Source organism: Aulonocara sp. 'chitande type north' Nkhata Bay, linkage group LG18 (assembly GCF_057382095.1).
Source record: "Aulonocara sp. 'chitande type north' Nkhata Bay isolate Kocher_YH1m ecotype deep benthic linkage group LG18, A_spYH_male_GT1.1, whole genome shotgun sequence".
Lineage (NCBI taxonomy): Eukaryota > Metazoa > Chordata > Actinopteri > Cichliformes > Cichlidae > Aulonocara > Aulonocara sp. 'chitande type north' Nkhata Bay.
In genome coordinates this window covers 24,068,695-24,088,915 of record NC_141361.1, presented here as the reverse complement: position 1 = coordinate 24,088,915, position 20,221 = coordinate 24,068,695, and the positions used below count along the sequence as shown (strand labels likewise).

At 42.6% G+C, this 20,221-nt stretch overlaps 2 protein-coding genes across 9 annotated transcripts in view; one reads left to right on the top strand and one right to left on the bottom strand.

The window, feature by feature from the left end:
• The window catches only part of LOC147308608 (integrin alpha-6-like), a 17,411-nt gene extending 8,994 nt beyond the window's left edge, over window positions 1-8,417 (top strand). For 2 of the 3 annotated variants that reach the window (XM_086273597.1, XM_086273596.1), the window contains exons 3-26: window positions 17-96; window positions 1,254-1,518; window positions 1,665-1,796; window positions 1,914-2,127; window positions 2,234-2,427; window positions 2,532-2,629; window positions 3,041-3,165; window positions 3,247-3,342; window positions 3,444-3,505; window positions 3,633-3,799; window positions 3,883-4,026; window positions 4,110-4,219; window positions 4,382-4,538; window positions 4,624-4,698; window positions 4,817-4,896; window positions 5,058-5,132; window positions 5,222-5,324; window positions 5,456-5,626; window positions 5,749-5,844; window positions 5,948-6,058; window positions 6,482-6,577; window positions 6,703-6,828; window positions 7,000-7,084; window positions 7,625-7,762. In XM_086273597.1, coding sequence (XP_086129723.1) covers window positions 17-96; window positions 1,254-1,518; window positions 1,665-1,796; window positions 1,914-2,127; window positions 2,234-2,427; window positions 2,532-2,629; window positions 3,041-3,165; window positions 3,247-3,342; window positions 3,444-3,505; window positions 3,633-3,799; window positions 3,883-4,026; window positions 4,110-4,219; window positions 4,382-4,538; window positions 4,624-4,698; window positions 4,817-4,896; window positions 5,058-5,132; window positions 5,222-5,324; window positions 5,456-5,626; window positions 5,749-5,844; window positions 5,948-6,058; window positions 6,482-6,577; window positions 6,703-6,828; window positions 7,000-7,068 — 2,846 coding nt within the window. In that variant the 3' untranslated portion in view covers window positions 7,069-7,084; window positions 7,625-7,762. Of the gene's footprint in view, window positions 1-16; window positions 97-1,253; window positions 1,519-1,664; window positions 1,797-1,913; window positions 2,128-2,233; window positions 2,428-2,531; window positions 2,630-3,040; window positions 3,166-3,246; window positions 3,343-3,443; window positions 3,506-3,632; window positions 3,800-3,882; window positions 4,027-4,109; window positions 4,220-4,381; window positions 4,539-4,623; window positions 4,699-4,816; window positions 4,897-5,057; window positions 5,133-5,221; window positions 5,325-5,455; window positions 5,627-5,748; window positions 5,845-5,947; window positions 6,059-6,481; window positions 6,578-6,702; window positions 6,829-6,999; window positions 7,085-7,624 lie in introns of all 3 variants that reach the window. The other variant, XM_086273598.1, reaches the window with a different exon arrangement.
• On the bottom strand, window positions 7,801-20,221 carry LOC147308607 (uncharacterized). Of its 6 annotated transcripts, XM_086273589.1 has the most exons (20): window positions 20,086-20,199; window positions 19,969-20,013; window positions 16,481-18,642; window positions 15,696-15,828; window positions 15,443-15,563; window positions 15,245-15,349; window positions 13,442-13,529; window positions 13,195-13,356; window positions 13,003-13,056; window positions 12,424-12,524; window positions 12,108-12,236; window positions 11,902-11,998; window positions 11,744-11,813; window positions 11,409-11,545; window positions 11,077-11,303; window positions 10,828-10,893; window positions 10,260-10,464; window positions 9,984-10,082; window positions 9,359-9,547; window positions 7,801-9,063 (listed from the first exon to the last, which is right to left on the bottom strand). In XM_086273589.1, exons 3-20 carry the CDS (start codon window positions 18,347-18,349, stop codon window positions 8,830-8,832), a joined length of 4,086 nt encoding a protein of 1,361 aa, XP_086129715.1. In that variant the 5' UTR covers window positions 18,350-18,642; window positions 19,969-20,013; window positions 20,086-20,199; the 3' UTR covers window positions 7,801-8,829. The 6 variants fall into 6 exon arrangements, with proteins under 6 accessions (XP_086129715.1, XP_086129721.1, XP_086129716.1 ...); XM_086273595.1 differs by having other exon boundaries at window positions 17,078-18,642; window positions 19,969-20,221; XM_086273590.1 differs by lacking the exons at window positions 19,969-20,013; window positions 20,086-20,199 and adding an exon at window positions 19,384-19,571.

Below are 20,221 nucleotides of genomic sequence, written 5' to 3'. Positions count from 1 at the left end.
TTTTATCCCTGCGTAGAGAATAAGGCCACAGAGGAAAAAGAAAATCAGTGGATGGGAGTGACAGTCAAAAGTCAGGGACCAGGAGGCCAGGTTGTGGTAAGGTTTTTTTTTTGTATCTGAACACAAATTTAACTAGAAAAATTTGCATTTCCTGCGAAAATGCTGTGTGGATGCCTTACGCTGAAGATGTATGGTGAAAAAAGCTGAAAAAGTTGAGAAAAAAAAACAAAAACAAAACATTGCCCTGAGCAGGATTCGAACCTGGCCCTCCTGGTCTAAAGGTAGCTATTTAGCTCACTGAGCCAACCTCTTTCTCACAAAGAAGAGGTGGCGAGATTGACAATTGTGCTGAAATGAGCAGAAGCTGCTCAGAATTGTGCTGATAAGAGGTGGAAAGGATGAAAATTTTACAGAAGAGGTGAATAAGCAGAATTTCTGCTGAAAAGAGTTGAATGAGCAGAATTTCTGCTGAAAAGAGTTGAATGAGCAGAATTTCTGCTGAAAAGAGGTTTTTTCTGAAAACAGCAGAAAAAACTTAAAATTTTGCTGAAAAGAGTTCAATCAGCAGAATTTCTGCTGAAAAGAGTTCAATGAGTAGAATTCTGCTGAAAAGAGGTGTTTGCTGAAAACAGCTGAAAAAGCTGGTATTTTTGCTGAAAAGTGGTGAAAAAACGTAAAATTCTGCTGAAAAGAGGTGAAAAAGCTGAAATTTGTGTTGAAAAGAGTTAAAAAAGTTTAACTGTTGACTGAAAGAAATGTTGCCATAAGCGGGATTTGAACCCGGGCCTCCCAGTCTGTGAACGGACGCTCATCTCACTGAGCTAAAACACAGGTCAAGCCGGCAAGGAAAATCAGTGAGGCCACTGATAATATGGCAGAAATAGGCAAAAAATATTGCAAAAAAAATTCAATATCTCAAAAAGTATAGAAGTTATGAGCACCAAAAGATATAGCACCCATTAGCAGAAATAGCAGAATTTTTTAAAGGTTGAACGGAGCTTGAAGGTTGAAGGAGTAGTTAACGTCCAAAAAACGTACGGAAGCAACTAGAATAATAAAGAATAAAGAGAAACAGGAACTCAATTGTGTGGATGCCTATGGCATCCACACAATTATTACTGTTTAGTTGTTCAAACAGATGGTTATTAATGTAACGACAAATTGATATTGTCAAAAAAATAACCGTCGTCTCTCCAACAAAGCACACCTTAGTCTCATTCACTGCACTTAACTGTGTCTGCTTCCCCTGGCAGACCTGTGCTCATCGCTACCAGCGCCGGGCCAATGTGGGCTCAGAGTTGTTGGAATCTCGTGACATAATTGGCCGCTGCTACGTGCTGAGTCAGTCATTAAAAACGAACTCAAATGAGAATGGAGAAGGAGGTGGATGGTATTTTTGTGACCAGAGGCCCAGAGGCCACGAGATGTTTGGTTCCTGCCAGCAGGGCCTCTCTGCTACATTCGACAAGGACTACCACTACATCATCTTTGGGGCTCCTGGAGCTTACAACTGGAAAGGTAGTGTGCATGCATATGTTTACTGTGAAATGTAATAAATCTACTTTGTATGAATTTTTTTTCCCAGCTATCAGAATAGAGGAATGTGCTTGTGAGGATTATTTCAGTCAATACTTACAAGCCTCCCCTCTGCTTTCGTCTTGAAGGTATAGTACGCGTGGAGCAGAAAAATGACTCTTTCATAGAAAGGGGCATCTTTGATGATGGTCCATATGAGGCAGGAGACGAGAACCAAAAGAACCCTGACCTGGTCCCTGTTCCTGCCAGTAGCTACCTGGGTAAAAACTATAACCTGACTGTGATTCCAGTAATTCGCTTTATACAGAGACATATTTTCTAGCACTTCATGGTTCTTTGATTATTTAAGGAATCGCTTCTTTGTCTCTTTGTGTCAGGCTTCTCCCTGGACTCAGGTAAACATTTGACTAAGAAAGGCCAGCTAACAGTGGTGGCTGGAGCTCCCAGAGCAAACCACAGTGGAGCGGTGGTACTGCTAAAGACAGGTGGCCAAACAAGCAACATATTAGTTAAAGAGTTCTCACTAGAAGGCGAGGGGTTGGCTTCATCTTTTGGCTACGATCTTACGGTGCTGGACCTCAACAAGGATGGGTGAGTGATGCCGGATGATACAAACAGCAACCTGCAACTTCTGCACCGTCGCTGTTGCTACTGTGGCTTTATTCTAATGAATGTGCAATGCTGTTTTCTTTATTAGCTGGGAGGACATTGTGGTGGGGGCACCACAGTACTTTGAGAAGGATGGAGATATTGGAGGAGCTGTCTACGTCTACATCAACAACGCTGGAAAGTGGAACAAAGTAACACCCACCAGAATAGATGGACCCTTGGACTCAATGTTTGGCCTGGCTGTAGAAAACCTGGGAGACATCAATCTGGATCGTTATGATGGTGAGCATGCAATAGTTCTGCATATACACGTATACTGTGGTCTGCTAGTCAGTCTTGACATCAGCAGAAATACATAACCACCCTGTTGTTGTTCTCCATGCCAGATTTTGCAGTGGGAGCTCCTTATGATGATAAGGGCAAAGGGAAGGTTTACATCTACTATGGATCAGCTACAGGACAAATCTCTCCAAAAGCCTCACAGGTACACAATAAACACCTGATTTCTATCTTTCTACTCTCCTGTTATGCCTGTTAGTTGTGGCAGAAAAGTGCTGCCAAGCTGCCAAGTGCTCAACAAAGGGGAATAGTCATGTTATTTTGAATAGGCGCCATAAAATGACACGTGCTTTGGCTTGGCATTATGAATTCGCTGCCCCGAATTCACATTTTTATACACAGATTTGAGCCGGCACTCTGGACTTCTTGGAGAAGTCATGAAGCATAACATTCAACCAATAAAACACGATTTTCTGTTCTGGAATTGAAGTAAATAACTATAATTTAGCATCTTAATTAGAATAATATTTTTTTAAAAGATAGCGTGCTTTTAGTATCTGGATGTATGCTGTACAATACGTGGCTTTGATGACGGTATGTGTTCCTCCTCCGTCAGGTGCTGCCTGGTCCTTCAGGAGTGAAACTGTTTGGCTACTCTTTGGCGGGAAACATGGACTTGGATTACAACTCCTACCCTGACCTGGCTGTCGGATCCCTCTCAGACTCTGTCTTCGTCTACAAGTGCGTGAGCTGGCGCATGGATCACATTGTGTTATCTCTCGTCCTGTTTACTTAAAAGCTCACCGAGTCGTCTCTTCATAGAGCCCGTCCGGTTATTGACATCCAGAAGAAAATCACAATCACACCAAAGGAAATTGACCTCCTCAAAAACAACTGTGAAAACAATAGCAAGTTCTGGTGCGTGTACCCAATCTGTTATTGAATTTCTAAACTTCTTCAACACTGAGCTGTAAAACTGTGCTCTGTCTGACTGTACATAAATTGGATTGTGTCCCCAGCTTGACTATTAAAGCGTGCTTCTCCTACTCTGCCAATCCTGTGAGTTATGCTCCAAAACTGGGTAGGTTGAGGCACAATTTTTTTTCTCCTTAGTTTGCAACAATCTTCATTATTGCATTTTCTCCCCTTATTATCATAGCAATACTTCACTTTCACTTACAATGTATTTCTTTCTCTGTTGCATCCAGAGGTCAAATACACCCTTGCGGCAGACACTGAAAACAGGAAGAATAATCTTAAAACTAGGGCGGCCTTCATTAACTCCTCCCCTGGCAGTAGCCATGAATCCTCAGGGACCATCACTTTGGACACGAAAGGAGTGGAACAGTGCATTGAACGACAACTCGCCTTGCAGGTATCGAAGGTTTCTGCATTCTCTCGCGATCCAAGTTAACTGCCGGTGGCGCGTAATGCTTTGTTTATGTTGTCGTGCTTCAGGAAAATATTCGAGACAAGCTACGCGGGATCCCCATTGATGTGTCTGTGGAAATCATGGGTGGCAGACGTAAACGCAGACAGAGCTCAGGTCCTGGGCTGCAGCCGGTCCTGGATGCTAAAGCGTCACAGCCAACTCGATCAGTGGTGTGTGTGCCCATCTTATTCAGTTTATGTGATGTCTCCTCCTATTCTGTGTTATTTCTTAAATGTGAAAATGTCGTTTGCAGGTGGAGTTCATGAAGACCGGTTGTGGGTCTGACAATGTGTGTCAGAGCAATCTGAAGATGGAATATAACTATGGCCACTGGAACGATGAAAAATTCATTCCGTTACCAAAGTAAGATTATAAAAACACTTTTCTTTCTCTCGTTTTCTTCTTTTTTAAAATTTAATTTAAAATGCTCATCCTGAGATGCGTTCGCACACTGTTTCCCTGCACCGAGCTGTGAAAGATGTGCACACTTCATCAAACGGGCTCACGATTTGTGTGTGTTTGAAGGGAGAATGGTGTGCCGGTGCTCTCACTCAGTAACCAGAAGGAAATCGCCTTAGAGGTCAGCGTGAGCAATGCAGGTGGGGATGATGCGTACGAAGCCTCCATGATCGCTTCTTTTCCTAGCTCCTTAACCTACTCTGCAACCCGCTTGCTTAATAAAGTAAGTGTGTCTGATACTCTCTCTCTCTCTCTCACATACACAGACACCCACTTTAGTTCTGATTTGGACTTATTATTGATTTCAGGTAAACTGCCAAGCCAATAGAAATGGTTCTCTGGTCGATTGTGATCTTGGAAATCCCTTTGAAAAGGGAGAAATGGTGAGCGAAAAATCACAGTTTGGCACCATCTAATTCACCTCCACATGTATAAATATTAACACTTAATAAAATAATAATAAGAGCACGGAATAAAATATGGATCTCTGTATGTTTATAGACCACCTTCTACATTATTTTGGGTACAGCTGGCATATCTTTCAACACCTCTGAAGTAGAGGTTAATCTTCAACTGAAAACGTAAGTACATCCGAGCTTGTAATCCTGCAGCCCCAACTGCTAAATAACACTGGTTGCACCTGCAAATGCAATAGCTACACTACTGGAATATAACAAACTTAGTTTATGTATGTTAGAATAAAATTTGTAGTTTGATATCTGTGTAAATATTGTTTCAACAGAACTAGCATGCAGCAATTAGTGCCGGTCAAAGCAAAGGCAAAGGTGGCCATTGAGTTACAACTCTCTGTGTCAGGGTAAGAAACATGCATATACATAAATGTGCAGGAAACACATAGATGTGCACTGACTCATGCTGGCTACTGTGTATTTTTTCTCTCTGCAGACAAGCCACGCCATCTCAGGTCTACTTTACGGGAGATGTCAAAGGCGAGACGGCCATTAAAACTGAAAGTGACATTGGCAGTGCCATCACACATCACTTCAGAGTGAGTACAGGAAAAGCAACTAGATCGTTCATTTATTTTCCTGAATTTATCGTTAATCCAACAATTTTGTGTTCTGAACGGGGCGAGTAAGAACATTTCAACTTAAATTGTACTACTTCCTGTTTTTACAGATAATCAACTTGGGAAGGCCTCTGACTGATTTTGGGACCGCCACTCTCATCATTGACTGGCCAAAGGAGACAGCGGATGGAAAGTGGCTGCTTTACCTGATGAAAATCACTACCACGGGAGGGGATCAGATAGAGTGCACACCTAAAAGTGAGATTAATCCTCTTAAAAAGGTAAAACGCCACGTTAATGTGTCATCGCCATCCTCCCATGAAAGAATTTATAAATGTATTTTATTTTGACAAGATGTTGAGTTAATGGCAATAAACTAAATACATTTCTTTTCTTATTTCAGGAAGAAGTTAACACAAGAAAGAGGAGAGAAGTCTCAGGAACACAGGGGAGTGATGAGGGCACTATGTTACGCTTAAATGAGAATCCAAAAACTCTGGTAATGCAACCTTTTGTTTGTTCTAGACTATTACATTATTTTATGCACCTTTCAGCCAGCTGAACGGGCATTTGGCAGTAACTTTGTACTCCCTTGTCAACAGTCTTGTGACAATGGGGCAAAATGTGTGAAGATAAGGTGCCCTCTGCGGAGCCTGGACAGTAATGCAGCCATCAGTCTTCACTCTCGCCTTTGGAATAGCACCTTCATCGAGGTAAGTGGTTGTACTCAGTTGTTATCTCTGGATTTGAAAAAAGGAAACCCCAAATGTTTTTCAATGGCAACAGTGTAATCTATATTCGGTATTTAATCTCAAAAATAACAGTTGAATTATGATAACATGGGTTGATACAACTGTTATTGTTGACCTCAAGACTGCAGTTTTTTACTAAAGGGCCCAAACCATCACACCACCAGCTGCCTGACAGCGTTACAGTGTTAACTGTCAATATTACATCCCCCAAAAAGTTCAGTCTTCCAGCTGTTACTGACTTAATGTGGGAGGTTTTTTTCCCCTGCTGGTGGAAATTTAGACATAAAGAAATAACATATGGGTTTCAGGGGTTAAAGCATCTTTATTGACATGAATCTCTACTTTTGTATTTCCTTTGATTTGATTCACCTTTTCTTCAAACAGGATTATTCCAAGTTACATCATGTGGTGGTGATAGTCAACGCTGCTCTGCACCTTGATAACGTAAAGAACACCGTTCGGATGAACGCTAATACGCAGGTAATTGAACATAGCGGCAGATTTTACACAGTTCTGTGCACCCTCTAAACATAAAGCCTGAGTTTTTGTACAGTATACAGAGAACACTATGACATCACGTTTTGCCACTTCGCTGTGTTCCCTAGGTGAGACTGACGGCCTTCCCAGAGAGGCGTGAGGCTCGGTATGGGGGAGTGCCGTGGTGGATCATCGTGCTGTCCATCCTGTTCGGGCTACTGTTGCTGGCCCTGCTGGCTTTCCTTCTTTGGAAGGTAGGGCTAGAGGAGAACAGACCCTATCCCAGTAGTCCTACGTTTTACTGATAAAGCCTTCAGGCTTAAATCTGTGAACGTCTAGCAGTCTGTGAAGCACCTTGTACAGAACAACTGTCACTATTTATTATAGCGATTGCACATATTTTCTAATAATTTGCCTCTCCTCAGTGTGGAGTCTTTGGGAAAAAGAATAAAGAGGACCCGTCAGACAAAGAGAGACTGACACCAAATGCATAAAAAAAAGAGACAGAGGGTAAAATTACCCAGCCTATCATGACTGAGTGAAACCTTTTTTGTCTTGCTCCTCCTTGCTGCAAAAGTGCTGCTTTCTGGTACTAGGCAGGCTGTGGGCAATTCTCACACTGTGACGTGCCATTTAAGAAAACAAAAACAAAGTGTGTATTACTACATGCATGGCCAGGGGAGGTGATGGCTGATAAGCAACGACTGTTTCTTAAAGCTCTAAGGAGGACTCGGGGTAACTTCTGCATCTCTTTGATTTCATCCCCTTTTCTGTCTCCAGTTTGTTTTCTTGCTGTTACACCTGCACTCACACGGTCTGAAGGTTTCTTTCACTCTACATTTAAAAACGGGGGACACTGAACACCTTTTCTTCCTGTATAGAGGAGCGCAGATGGCTCATCTACGCCTCTTATGGGATTAATTGCATTTTGGCACCTGTGAAAGAGACCGATGACAAACATCTCAAACCGCTTGGCTTTCTCTGAACGTCTTTAAATGGCCTCGTTCTCAAACCGAATACTGAGTTTTGTTTTCCCTCTTTTCTCTGCAGTGTGGCTTTTTTAAACGTGCCAAATACGAAGATAAGGTTCCCAGTTACAACGCAGTTCGGATCAAACGGGAGGAGAGGGTGATAAATTCTGGAAATGCTAACTGGGAAAACCTGGAAAAGAAACCCTGGATGACAACCTGGCATGACAATGAACACTATTCTTAACAGCCAATGAAAAACCACAGATTTACCGTCGCTTACGGATTTACTCCAGTTTCATAAATTTCCTGCTGCCTTGCCTTTGTACAGTGAGGACTGTAAATAATCAAATGTGTTTAAAAAAAAAAAAAAATACAGGATCAAACATTACGCTTCAGGGGCTGATTTGATGTTTAATAAGTCTTCATGAATCACTGGAAGGAGATGTGCTGTGTGGGACATGGTCCAGCACCACAACCGTCGGAGCTTTGGTGCTTGTGTTGTGGAAATTCAGTGTTGGGGTTAAAATGTTTCTGAATGTATTGGACAATTTTTTTGTACGTTTTGGAAAAAGTTCGTATTTATTCTCACAAGGAGTATCTTCCGTTACACGCTCTACAGACCAAAGAATCATGCAGTGCAAACAAGTGACTTCTTTTTCCTTTTTTAAAAAACTAAAGCTGTATTAGCTTCCCATATTTTTTAAATCTACCACACATCTGCCTTTAAAGTGCCTCCAACTGACAGATACTGCAGTTTCTCTACAGTTTGAGAACTTGGGCTGTAGATATCCACTGTACAATTCATCTTTTGAAATTACTACATTGTAACAAAATAGCCCGACAGCAAACAAATAAACTTTTTTTTTTTTAAATATCCGTGTTCCCTGGGTGTGATTACACTGAATGAGCATTAGCAACAACAAGATGCTGAAAGCATTATTTATTAAGACATAAAAAACCCAACATGTACAGCAAATACTTGAGTGCTTAGATCAGCACTTCATTAAATATTAAAAGGATAAATTATGACTCAAGTTTAAAATAAAAAAAGCAGACTGCAATACAGTTAATTCACACTTAAAGGAATACCTAGGAGGCAAGTGCTGTGGCTTTGAACCTTAGTGCTGATTTGAAGACTAATGGTCTCATTCTTAAAGTCTACAGATGTGTTCAGTCGATCTAGACGTTTCTATTAGTTCAGTAGAAGTGCAGTTCTGATTGCGAGAGACCGCAAACACACACTCATGCTGGTGGTGTACATCTCATTTCATCTCAGTCTTTCCTTCACAGGAGCGACTCTGTTCTTACAGTTTTTCCACTGCGTCTTTCGTCTTTCAGGGGCTTCCCCTCGCTCATCATCCTTGACTTCTCTTTGCCATCGCTGTCCACGTTTTCTTTATCCTTTTCCTCCTTCAGCCTCTTCGCTCCTCTCCTCTGGTCCTTCTCCTCTCTCTTCCTCATTTCCTTAAGCTTTTTCTTCAGGGCAGAACGGTCACTTTGACTGCACACGCCCAAAGCCTGATAACAAAAGTGTGTGTTTAAATGGGGTACTAGTGGATTTGGTACACATGCCGTTTTGGACCTCACACGGGGGACCGACTTCACATTTAACAAGAAGCAAGTTTAAAATTTGTTAGTGTAAAACCTCAATCACTTGGACTACTTTGTATCAAGGCTACTCTGTTGTGATTACTAAGAAACACTGCAACCAGCATGAAGAGCAGAGTAGTCCACAATAAATCGTCCTATATAGTTACACCACAACACAAAACATTTGGCTCCTGCCCCCAACAGCAGTAGCTCATCTGCTGACCTTGAGTTTCTCACTGTCCATGTTGAGAAGCTGTGTCCCATCCACACTCCTGGCGGCAAACTCTGATGTGTATTTATCCATGTTCATAGCGATTAACCACAGACACACCTGCTGGTTATTCCACTCCAAGACGGGTCGACTTTGCCACTGATTGTTGTTGTTCGTGGGAACTGGGTCATCGTCCAAAGTCTGAGGGGTATGAAAGAATATAGCAGGAGAAGGAAGCTATGATTAAAGAGATTAACCTCCTAAGACCCAAACTCTTCCACGGCATGCATTTTTAATTTCTCTTTGATATTTGGGCATATTGGGGCCCAAGAACGTCAAAACAAAGAATTACCAGATTTTTTTTTTTTAACCTTATTTTTGTTTTTAAGAAAAGAGCCACATATGAGGATATTCGTTTAAAATTTTGATAGAACAGTAGCAGTATAATGTCCTCGTAAGTGGATATCAGGCCCTTGTAAAGCAAAATTGAGTATTTTGGTCTAAATAACCCAAAATGTGATGTCCGCATATGTGGATGCCAGGTCCTAGGAGGTTAAAGAGCCTGTGTGTGAAAGCTGGACAGAACGCCCGGGGGGGAAGCAAAGAGTGAAGAAAAGAAAGGGAAGGATAGACTCACCTCAGTGGAAGAAAAGGTGAAAGTGTGAGAGTGTCCAGAGAGGGAGTGATCAGACACATGACCCACCATACTGGAACAGCCCACTGGAGAGCCAATACTCTGGAACCAACAGAAATGAAACTGGGGTGCCTAGATAGTTCATTATCTACTGCATATGTACAAAAGCATGCAAGCCAATTTGAAATGAGGTTGTGTTTGTATGAGATTGCTCTACGTCAGAAAGCTGAGACAGGAAGAAGGGGCCACGCTGAGAAGGTTGTGGGTTCATTTTCTTACCTGCTGTCTTCTCCCTGAGGTGGTCAGGTACGGCAAACTGCTGCTGGATACAGACCGAAGTCGCTCCCGCCTACTCTCCCCTTCCTCTTCCTTTTCTCTTCCTCTCTCGCCAAACCAAGGAAATGGCAGGCAAGAGGGCATGGAGGTGACAGAGCCTGATGGAGAGACTTCAGCGGGCTCATCCAACAGGTCATCACTGGATGCCCTGGAGAAGAGCAGTTATGCCCTCATTCAAGGTTCAAGGTTCTTTATTTGTCACATGCATAGTTATACAAGTATAACACACAGTGAAATGTAGCCTGACACGCTCCTCGACATGTGCAAAAATTGGGGGGGGGGGGGGGGGGGGGGGTGTAGAGGAAGAACATATATGTACACACACACACACACACACACACACACACACACACACACACACACACACACACTGGGTGAATGTGCAGTAAACGTATATTAAAACGTATGCACATTTTTCATCTTTGTCAAGAGCAGTAGTGTTCAAAACAGATGTTAGGTTCACATCTTTAAAAACATTCTTCCCCCCCCACCCACATTAGTGTCACCACACCTGTTGCTCACAGACGTCCTGCTGCGTTTTTCGCTTCTTCTTTTGCTGAGAGACTTGCGAAGGCCACTAAAAGAAATATTAAATAAGCTTTAAAGAGTAAATACAAGAAAAAAAAAAAAAATACAACCAGCAAAATTTCACTCAGTGCCATATTCAGCATGTTTGGCAAAACCATCAGAACTCTGAGGCTGAAGAGCAATTTAAGGCTTTAAATTTAGAAAGTGTGAGTCAAAATAAAAGAGCCGCCACCTGAAGTCGGGAAATTTCCTTTTGGATTTTCTAGAGGTGGAGGATTTGCTCGGCGAGGACGGGGTGGTATCTGTGATGTAGATTGGAGGGGTGAAGACTGAGTTGTTTGCAGCTTGAGGACTGAAGGCTGGGAACGATGAGGTGCTGGACACGTCGCTTCTACTGGTTCGGATCGCTGTGGGTGCGGACAGTGACCGTCCCTCTTGTGCTTTCAGGGCCCCTTCTTCCTGTAGTGAGAGAAGACATGATCACAGCTAGAAACTGCATCTCTTTCACCCCCGTTTCATATTAAAAAAAAAAAAAGGAAGACAGACAACAAAACTGTTCCTTACCCCTTTTCTGAAGCTCTCTCTGAGTTTGTCTCGTGAAGGCGGTTGGCGCTTGGATTTCTGGGCTAGCTGAGCCCTGGCTTTGTGAGCGCTGGAGTCTAAACGGCTGGTATTAGGAACTGGAATCGACCAGTCTGTGCCTGAGACAAATGCATAAAAGCCTATTTAAATTACATAATAATTTTCCATACTGAAGTTGCATTAGACAACTCAAAAAGCTTAGTGTTCCTCCGCTTCTGAAGCTAGAAAAATAAAATATCATCAGTAATATGTAGAGCCAGCTGCCGAGTCAAACAGACATGCAAAGACACTTCACTGTCACCAAAACTGATGCTCACCGGTGTTTGAAGTGTCAGTTGAGTGGCTCTTTCTCTCAGATACTGGCTCTTTTCCCTCTAGCTGTGCAATCTGTGATACACAATGAGAAACAATGACTACAGAGAAATGTCAGGATCAGGTAAATAAATCCTCAAAGCACTGAAAAGCCTCCCCTCACCTGGATTTGAAGCTTTTCAATCATCTCTCTGTGCTGCCTCTCCTTCTCCTCCATGTCTCTCCTCAAATCTGCCTCCCTTTTCTCCCCCTCTTCCTCTCTTAAAAACACATTAAGTCACATGTAAGACACCTTGGTGCAGTTTGACTAACTTGCACAGCATGCTCACTAGTAACACTTTTAGGGAGTTAGCAGGATTTCATGAGTACCTGCTCTGGTATTCTCTGACCAGTCTCTTGGCCTTATTGTATTTGATCTCCAGGCTTTCTGATTGGCTCTGGGCATCAGCCAGTCGCTGGCTTACAACTCTGCACAGGGTCTGGGCCTCTTGCCAATACCTGATAAACAGAGTGGGATTCATTAGCACCTTATCAACCCACATCATAATCTTCATTGTATTTATCAACAGTCTCCAATTGCAGCCTTTAATCTTCATGCCTGCTCCGGTAAAATGCTTTTCTATTCCACACGCTCTAGAAAAATATCACAAAAATGGGACAGAGCATTGAAGCTGCTCAACCGTACTTCTCTAGTTTGTCTGCTTTGTCCTCTCCATCCTCCACTTTTTGCTCCAAGTCAGCCTTCTGGCTCTCCCAACAGGCCTGCTGCTCCTCCCAAGCCTTTAACTAAGAAACAGACAAAACTATCTTTATGCAATGCAAGCATGTCATGTGCACAAGAGGAAAAAAAATGTCTTCCCAAAAAAAAAAAAAAAAAAAAAAAAAAAAAAGGGCCTTCATGTTGTTAGATCGTATGCGTCAAGACATTTGTTGGAGAAACGACACATTTCCTCTTGCTTTGTGCCATCAAAGCTGTTGAAGTAGTCAAAACTCAACGCAGAAGAAAGATTTCTTTCAGAAAGGCTTTCACCAACCCAGTTATGTCACAGTGGTGATTACTTCAAGTCAAAGGCAGAAAAAGCAGGGCTTGACGAGGAGTGCTGGAAAGCAACCATGTCCTAATAACTCCACTCTGTGGCGTCTCATACACAGTTAAATGGGTCAGAGGCTTCCAAATTTGGATGCGAAGGTAGTGTATTGAAGTGAGTACAGTCATTGGTTTGCGAGTGAGACACAGAGCCTCAACCTCAACTGAGTGACCTACCTGTTCTTTAGTGTGCTCAAGTTGGGTTGCTTTGCTTCTTAGTTTGGACTGAAGCTGTAAGCACATTAAAGAGCAAATTCATGAATAAACCTGGATATATTAACAATTACAAGAAAGGACGCAGATTTTCAGCATTTCTTTTAGTTTTAGAATATGAATCCAAGCTAAAACCTCTGGTTGAACACAGAGTACCTGCTGGTATTTGAGGCAGAGCTGGTAGTTGTCTAGACCCGAAAGAGCGGACACATCCTCCTCTTCGCAGCAGTCATCCTCCGCCTCCTCTTCATCAAACACCAAGCCCTTCTCTGATATGCTGCAATCATTGTCCTCCACTCTTCTGCCATCTCTTTCTCTCTTCATATAGACACACACGCACAGTTAAATTGAACAGAAATAGTTAAAACAAGCCAACCTCCCCCACTTCTACAAGAGGACACACCTTTCTGCTTTTATCCATTTCCAGGCTTTCATTTATCAGTCGCGCCACCTCGCTCTCCACCCCCTCCTTCTCTCGGCCAATCAAAAACCTGCAGGAAAAAAAACAAAAAATCCCCAGAAATCAATCACAGGTGTGATCAATCACTCCATCTCACCACACACCTGTGCAGATTGTGTTAAATTGTGCGTTTTACAGCAGACATTCTGGATGCTTTTTTAAGTTGCAGACTCATGGCAGATCTTTCAAACACTAAAGTGCACCTGAGAGAGACAAGGAAACACTGATGTATTCTTTGTCTTTCATCAGCTGGTGTGACATATTATCGCTGCACTCTTGCAAGTCATAAGCGGTGATGTTTATGAAGCAGGATTTGCCATTTGGCAGCTGTGCCCCCTTGCTTCTCACTTTCTCATCCTCACTAGGAGGAGCTATCCCACTTTTCAGGTGTCACCAATAACATTAATGATGGCATGACAACTAATGCCAGTCAGCAAACACAGATAACAAGTGCAAAAGTACAAAGGCGACCCCTGAACTAAAGCAGCCGACTGGAAACTGATTCGTCATTATTATTTACTACCGGGTTCATCCTGCTGCGGCGTGTCAAAATGTACTCTGAGTGTTGGTGGTACGCTGTCATCGTACATTAGTATAGCTGCAGGCGCTGACTGTTTTTAAACATGCTCTAAATGTCGGTGCATTTACAGACACTCAGATTATCCAAAAATGTTGGATGCGATTTATAAATGTTGCTTCAAAGTTTATATCAGAAGAAAAACCCCAAAACATTGCTGTGTGAAAAGACAGACCACATGAGGGTGTCATGAAGAGGAAATAATGAGCTGATGTGTTCATTTCTGGCATTTAAAGATTTGCCAGATGGCACCCAAAACCTACAATATGAGGTGCTCAAGTGTTTATTATAAAAGAAATTAAAATGTTTCTATTAGTGTTTTTCATTATGATCTGAAGGGCTGACAGACAATCCTGCACACTATGGCAGACTTAAGAAAATCTTAGACAGTACTGTGAAGAATATATTATGTGTTAACCGAGTTAAACTTGCAAATACAATATCACCCTTATGATAAAAGACTAAAAATATCTGAGAAGACTTTATAGCACTAACATTGTTTCATCTTTATACAACTTTTAGACATCTTAGGAGGCCCTGTCACTTATCTTTGCACATTATTTTTAAAGTGGAATATCAAAGAAGTGCACAAACACACTTTTATATACGGTTTACCAAAAAAACGATGTTGGAGTCCGCATGCTTTTTTGCGCCACGAACCGGTTTAATGTCAGACAATATTTTCACGGACCAGCCTTTAAGGTGTCGCGGATAAATACAACAAGTAAAATGATACAACCAAGACAAAAACTGTGGTATTTTGTAAATATAATAATAAAAGCAAATTCACTGTGTAATTGTGTAGCTTTATTAGCAGCGTTCTCCTGAAATGCGCCAACAACATTGAGAGTAACGTCCTCCTCTCTGCCCCTTAGTGCTCTCGGGTCGCTATGGTAAATATTTCTTTCAAAATAAGACAACTACAACACGGGAAAAGACCCAGGGAAACAGAGTTAATGATAAACCCCCTGAAAACCATAAATTTCACATCCTAGTCTCAACTCTTGCGGCCCAGTACCAAATGACCCACAGACTGGTACTGGTCCATGGCCCAGGGGTTGGGGACCGCTGGTCTAAGATAACAGCAAAAATACACAAAGCTGTTCAACATAACAAGAATCAGGACGTGTCACAGACAAAAAAAAAAAACTTGCTGTGTGGTAACTTACTTGACGAGACCCGATGTGTTCTTAAGGACTGTGGCTGCAAACAGCTGGGAGACTCCAACTAAACTCACTCCATCCACCTCCACTATCTGGTCATTCACCCGAATCCTTACAGAGATAAACACATACAGACTGAGGAGAGTATCTACCTTTATCTTGGTTTTATTCAGAGAAAAAAAAAATAAAGACACTAAAGCTAACCTTCCATCCTTCTGGGTTGCTCCTCCTTCAGTGATTGTCTTGACAAAGATGCCAAGTTTTTCCAGTCCCTGGTCAGCACCTACACCCATCCCAATGATGCTGATGCCGAGTCCATCTTCACCTGGAGGGTGTGGGGGAAAAAAAGGTAGTGAAGACATTGGGAATTTATCCTTACATTAGCTACATTAACTGCTAAAAATCATTAGACGTTTAACAATCAGAGGAGAGAGGAAAAACAGATGCTCATACAAACCCTTTTTTATCTCCACTGGAAAAACATCCATCCTTTCCACTCTCTTCTCTAGCTCAAACTCAGCCGAAGCAGACACTGGGTCAATATCTTCATTGTGTCTGTCATAATCTGCATTAGAATAGGTGTTGTACACCTGAAACACACCATTCATCATGCAATTAAGGCCTCAACTTAGGTTAACATTGATGGCAATTTTAGGCTAAATGAAAATGCCTGTTTTTTTGCATTCTTATCTGGTGCATATGTTCACTGTGGGCTGACTAGAAAGATCTGCAGCTATTGACACAACAAGACCTTGTTTATACAGACAAATGTGGTTAGTGTGAGAGCCAGCATCAGATCGAGTAAATGCAAACACTTGAGCAAACTGTACCAACAATTACAGGATTGCAAAATATCTAAGTGTACACACACAACTTCCATATGACATTTACTGATGCCACACTGACCACTGCTACAGTAGTTTGTTATAATCGATCCAGATTAATGCCGCGGGATCTTTTTCCGGTGTAAAGGCAGCTCTGAGCCGAGCGCTGACAGAGGGAAGCGTGTGGAATCTTGTCTTTCCTCCTCTCTTAATGGATTAGAAACATTGCTTTGGGCTAACACCTCGCTTACTCAGATTCAAACAGCAGCTGGAACTGACAGCCACACAAATCTACGACAAAAGAGTTTCTCAAGTGCATGACTTTACAGACCTTGCAGCTTTCAATAAAATGAGCAATGGTAGCTTAAAGCCTGCAAACCCTTAACGTTTGCGTTATTTTTCACAAAGGTTTCCCTACCTTGATTGGTGCCGAGCAGAACTTGACCTTCCTCTCGGCATATCCATCCTCATTCTCCTTGTCGGAAAGTTCAGGCACACCGGGAATTTCCTCATACTCCAACAAAAGCTGGTTTTCCAACTCTTGTCTTGGTGGAGTGGAAAGCTCTGGATGGGACTGGGATTCCTGATCATATGCAAAAGCCTTGTTCTCAATGCCACTGATTAATGCATCTTCTTTTTGGGCCTCTTTGCCGCCTCCTGCTTCAGTGTTTCCATCACTACCTCCTCTTAATGCTACATGCTTGACCTCCTCAGTTGCAAACTCTGCTTGCAGCTCAGGTGTTCTGCCTTCTTCCTTCCTACTTTTCTCTTCTTTCCCATTTTCCTTTTCTTGACTTTGTCTACATTCCTCCACTCCACCTTTGCCCTTTCCCACAGCCTTGTTGTAAACTTCCTTCTCTTGCACGATGACCCTTTCCTTCCCACCAAAACTCTCTTCTACCACTGCATCAGTCATTTTTTCCCTGTTGCCTCCTTCTTCTGTCGACTTCTCCTCAGCCCGTGCTACGAACTCTCTGTTCTGCTCCTCCCTTCCACCCTCCCATTGTTCACTCACCTGCAGATACTTGTCTCTTCCAACATCCCTGCCATCCTTCGTTCCTCCTTTCTCTGTCATGCTCCCTGACAGCTCCTTCTGGTGGTCTCCTGATGAAATGATTGGTCCAACATTTCGTACTTGTAATACCACCCTGTTTTCCAATTTGTAAGGTCCCTGTGTTTCCACACTAGGCTCCTCAAACACATCATCCACTGAGGACTCTTCACCTGGCGCTATACTAATATATGTCACTTGATCCTTAATCCAGCATTTATTCTCTTTCCACTCCTTCCCTTCTTCATTCTCATCACTTTCTGATGACTCATTTTTTATGCTGACCAACTCTGCTCGAAGCGTCTCCTCAGGGGTCAAGCAGGGGTTAAGACAGGATGCTTCTCCTTCTGTTTGTGATACTTTGATTTGATCGTCTTTGTCAAAGTAGTTGTACTTGTTGGATGCATCGCCAGGAATATCTGAGACGGGGGATTTAGGGCACCTTGTCAGTGAAGATGGTGTAGAAGGCTTCAGCAAGGAAACATTTATGATATGGTTCATGGATTTGTCTTTATCTAAGCCATCCTCTTCTGTGTTCCTCCTTTTCCCATTTCCCTCTTCCACCTTTTCTACATTGTTGACTTCTACTTTCCCATCTTCCATCCCCTTGCTTCCCCTGGCAATCAGGGGTTTTGAAACCTGGCCTCCACCACCCCCATCTTCCATCATCTTGCTCTCAAACAATCTTCGAGTTACAGAGAACTTCTGTGCCAGAGCAGCTCGGTCAATATCCGTAATTTCCTCCGCTCTGGATGGTTTATCTTTCAGGGAGGATTCTGGGATAGAAATATTTGTTGTTACAGTGCTCAGAGCAGATGAGGAATTGATGACTGAACACCTGGATCCAGGAAAAGGTGAAGTCTGGAGCTGTATGATAGGATTTGGGGGAGAAATAAGCACCGTGGAGCCAGAACTTGGCACTGGGCCGCTATCTTGTTTCAACTGCTGGCTGTCCATTTGAAGAAAGATGTTATCTCTGATTTTGGTCCCCCTGGTGCTGTGGATTCTACTTCTGCAACCTGTGCTACCACTGGTGCTGGTGCAGGACATTAGGGGCTCTGACAGGCTGGACTCCAGCTTGTTAGGGTGCACAGCAGAGCGCTGGGCAGCAGCAGATTTGGTCCCTGGCTGTAAACTGGTCCCAGTGTCGAATGAGCATTTGATAGCATGGAAATCAGATTTGTAAGTTATCCTGTGAGGGGAGGCACTTCGGCCTTTGCTCTCTGTCCGCATCATTGGAAAATTTGGAGGTTCTCTGGCTAAGAGAGAAACTGTGGACAATCTGAAATAGATGCTTTTCGTAGCTAGACAAAGCACCTGGGGAAAGGCAAATGTTTGAAGACTTGCTGGTACAGTGAAATGGTTGCAATAAGGCAAGATATTCTTGACAAAAGCTGGTGGTTTACAAGTTTACTGCATTTGTGTGATGACAGCAAACATTAAAGGCAGGCTTTTGGTCTGGGAAGTTCATTGTCATAAGGTAGACTCCAGATTCTTCAATTCATTATCACCACCACAGTGAAAATCTCCTGAAAAGCACATTAAGAATAGCTCAGTAGGCGTACAGTGCAAACAAACATGAAATAAATAATACCTTTTTAGGTGCCTCAAAATCTATAAAGCATCGCTCTGTCCTTAAACCCTTGAATCAAAGAAGAAAACAAAACGCTAAACCTCAGTTACTGACTGAGACAAACTATCCAGTGCCAGGATTAAGAACAACACATTTTTAAAAAAATACTCACTCTTTTATCGAAGAATTTCAATCGCCAGAACAGTTTAAAAGATAAAAACGTAGCATGTAGACATTTTTGTATATCTACTTGACACAGGTATCCACAATTAGACTTGTTTGCGGTCCCTTCTAGACAACATTTAAGTTCACACGCCCTGTCGAAAAAAAGGATTGAGGGCGTGTGTACATAAGCTTGCGCATTTTTGCACTTCTAATATCAACGATAGTCTAAATCAGTTTATTTAGATTATTGTTTCCTTAACGTTTTAGGCAAAAAAAATTCCAATTAGATAAATTAATTAGTCACATTAACGGAATCTGGCTTCAAGCCCGGGTCAGTTAAGCTTTCTTTTCATTGCAACCCTACACCCACCTTTCTGACAGCTTACTGCAAAAGCAGTGTTTTTCTTGGCACAAGACTTTTCCTCGGACTAACTGTGACTAGCTAAAACTGTCTCGCAAAAATGAAATCGCAAATTTGTCGTTCGGAGCTCGGATTTCACGACGGCATGTGAAGGCAGCAAAGTTCACCAACCTGGCGAGTGTGCGCGCGCAGTTTAAAGGTCGCGGGCTCCAGTGCGTTAGGGCTCGTGATCCAGCGGTTAGCTAAATTACAAGAAAGTAACTGGAATATTATTAAAGTAATAGCTCTTTCTCTAGACCGTCCCCGACAGTTTCGTCTCACCATAAAAGTGCTGCTGCTGTCAGTCGGTGCTGACGGCTCCCTTGCTGAGATAAATACAGACAGATGGCGACTCATGTCTCTAAATACTGTAAATGGATTATCCCCCTGTAATCCTGTGCAAACTACTCCAGTAACTGTGTAGCACTGACGGTGAGTGGGTACCAGCCCTCGGGCAAGTTAGCCTACATTTAAAAAGTCAGTTGTAACATCTGTGCCCTATAAAGTATTTATCTTCAGTGGAAAGTCTTATTTTGGTCACTAAAGCCTATTACAGTCTCATATTTAGTGGTGGTTGTTAACCATTGTGAGGCTAATAATGCCATCTGTTGTAATACCTGTTTTGTAGCTTTCCCCCATATTATTGCATAATGCTAAACATGGTAGTTCTCTCTTAAACTTCTACCAAGCATGCAGATCTGTGCTACATCCACTTACCTTCACCTGTTTCCTGCTTCTCAGCATCACTGCCAGAGTTGCTGTCTGTAGTAAAGAAAAAATGTCACTAGCAGAGCCTCTATTGGGCTCAGAGGCAGGCTTGGTGTGAATATTCACCTGTGTGCATGATGCAGGTTTGTGCAGTCAGCCAGATCTCCCACTGTCTACCTGTGTGTGTGTGTGTGAGGCAAAATGGGAGCAGTGATGCAGCACCTGTGCGTGCTCCTGCCTTGTGTGTCTGTGTGATGCCAGC

Coding starts and splice junctions, on each gene's coding strand:
- LOC147308607 (XM_086273589.1), bottom strand. CDS start 18,349: ATGATGCGGACAGAGAGCAAAGGCCGAAGTGCCTCCCCTCACAGGATA. Junction 13,057..13,194: donor TCTGCCTCAAATACCAGCAG/GTACTCTGTGTT, acceptor ATGTGCTTACAG/CTTCAGTCCAAACTAAGAAG. Junction 11,546..11,743: donor AACTGACACTTCAAACACCG/GTGAGCATCAGT, acceptor CATTTGTCTCAG/GCACAGACTGGTCGATTCCA.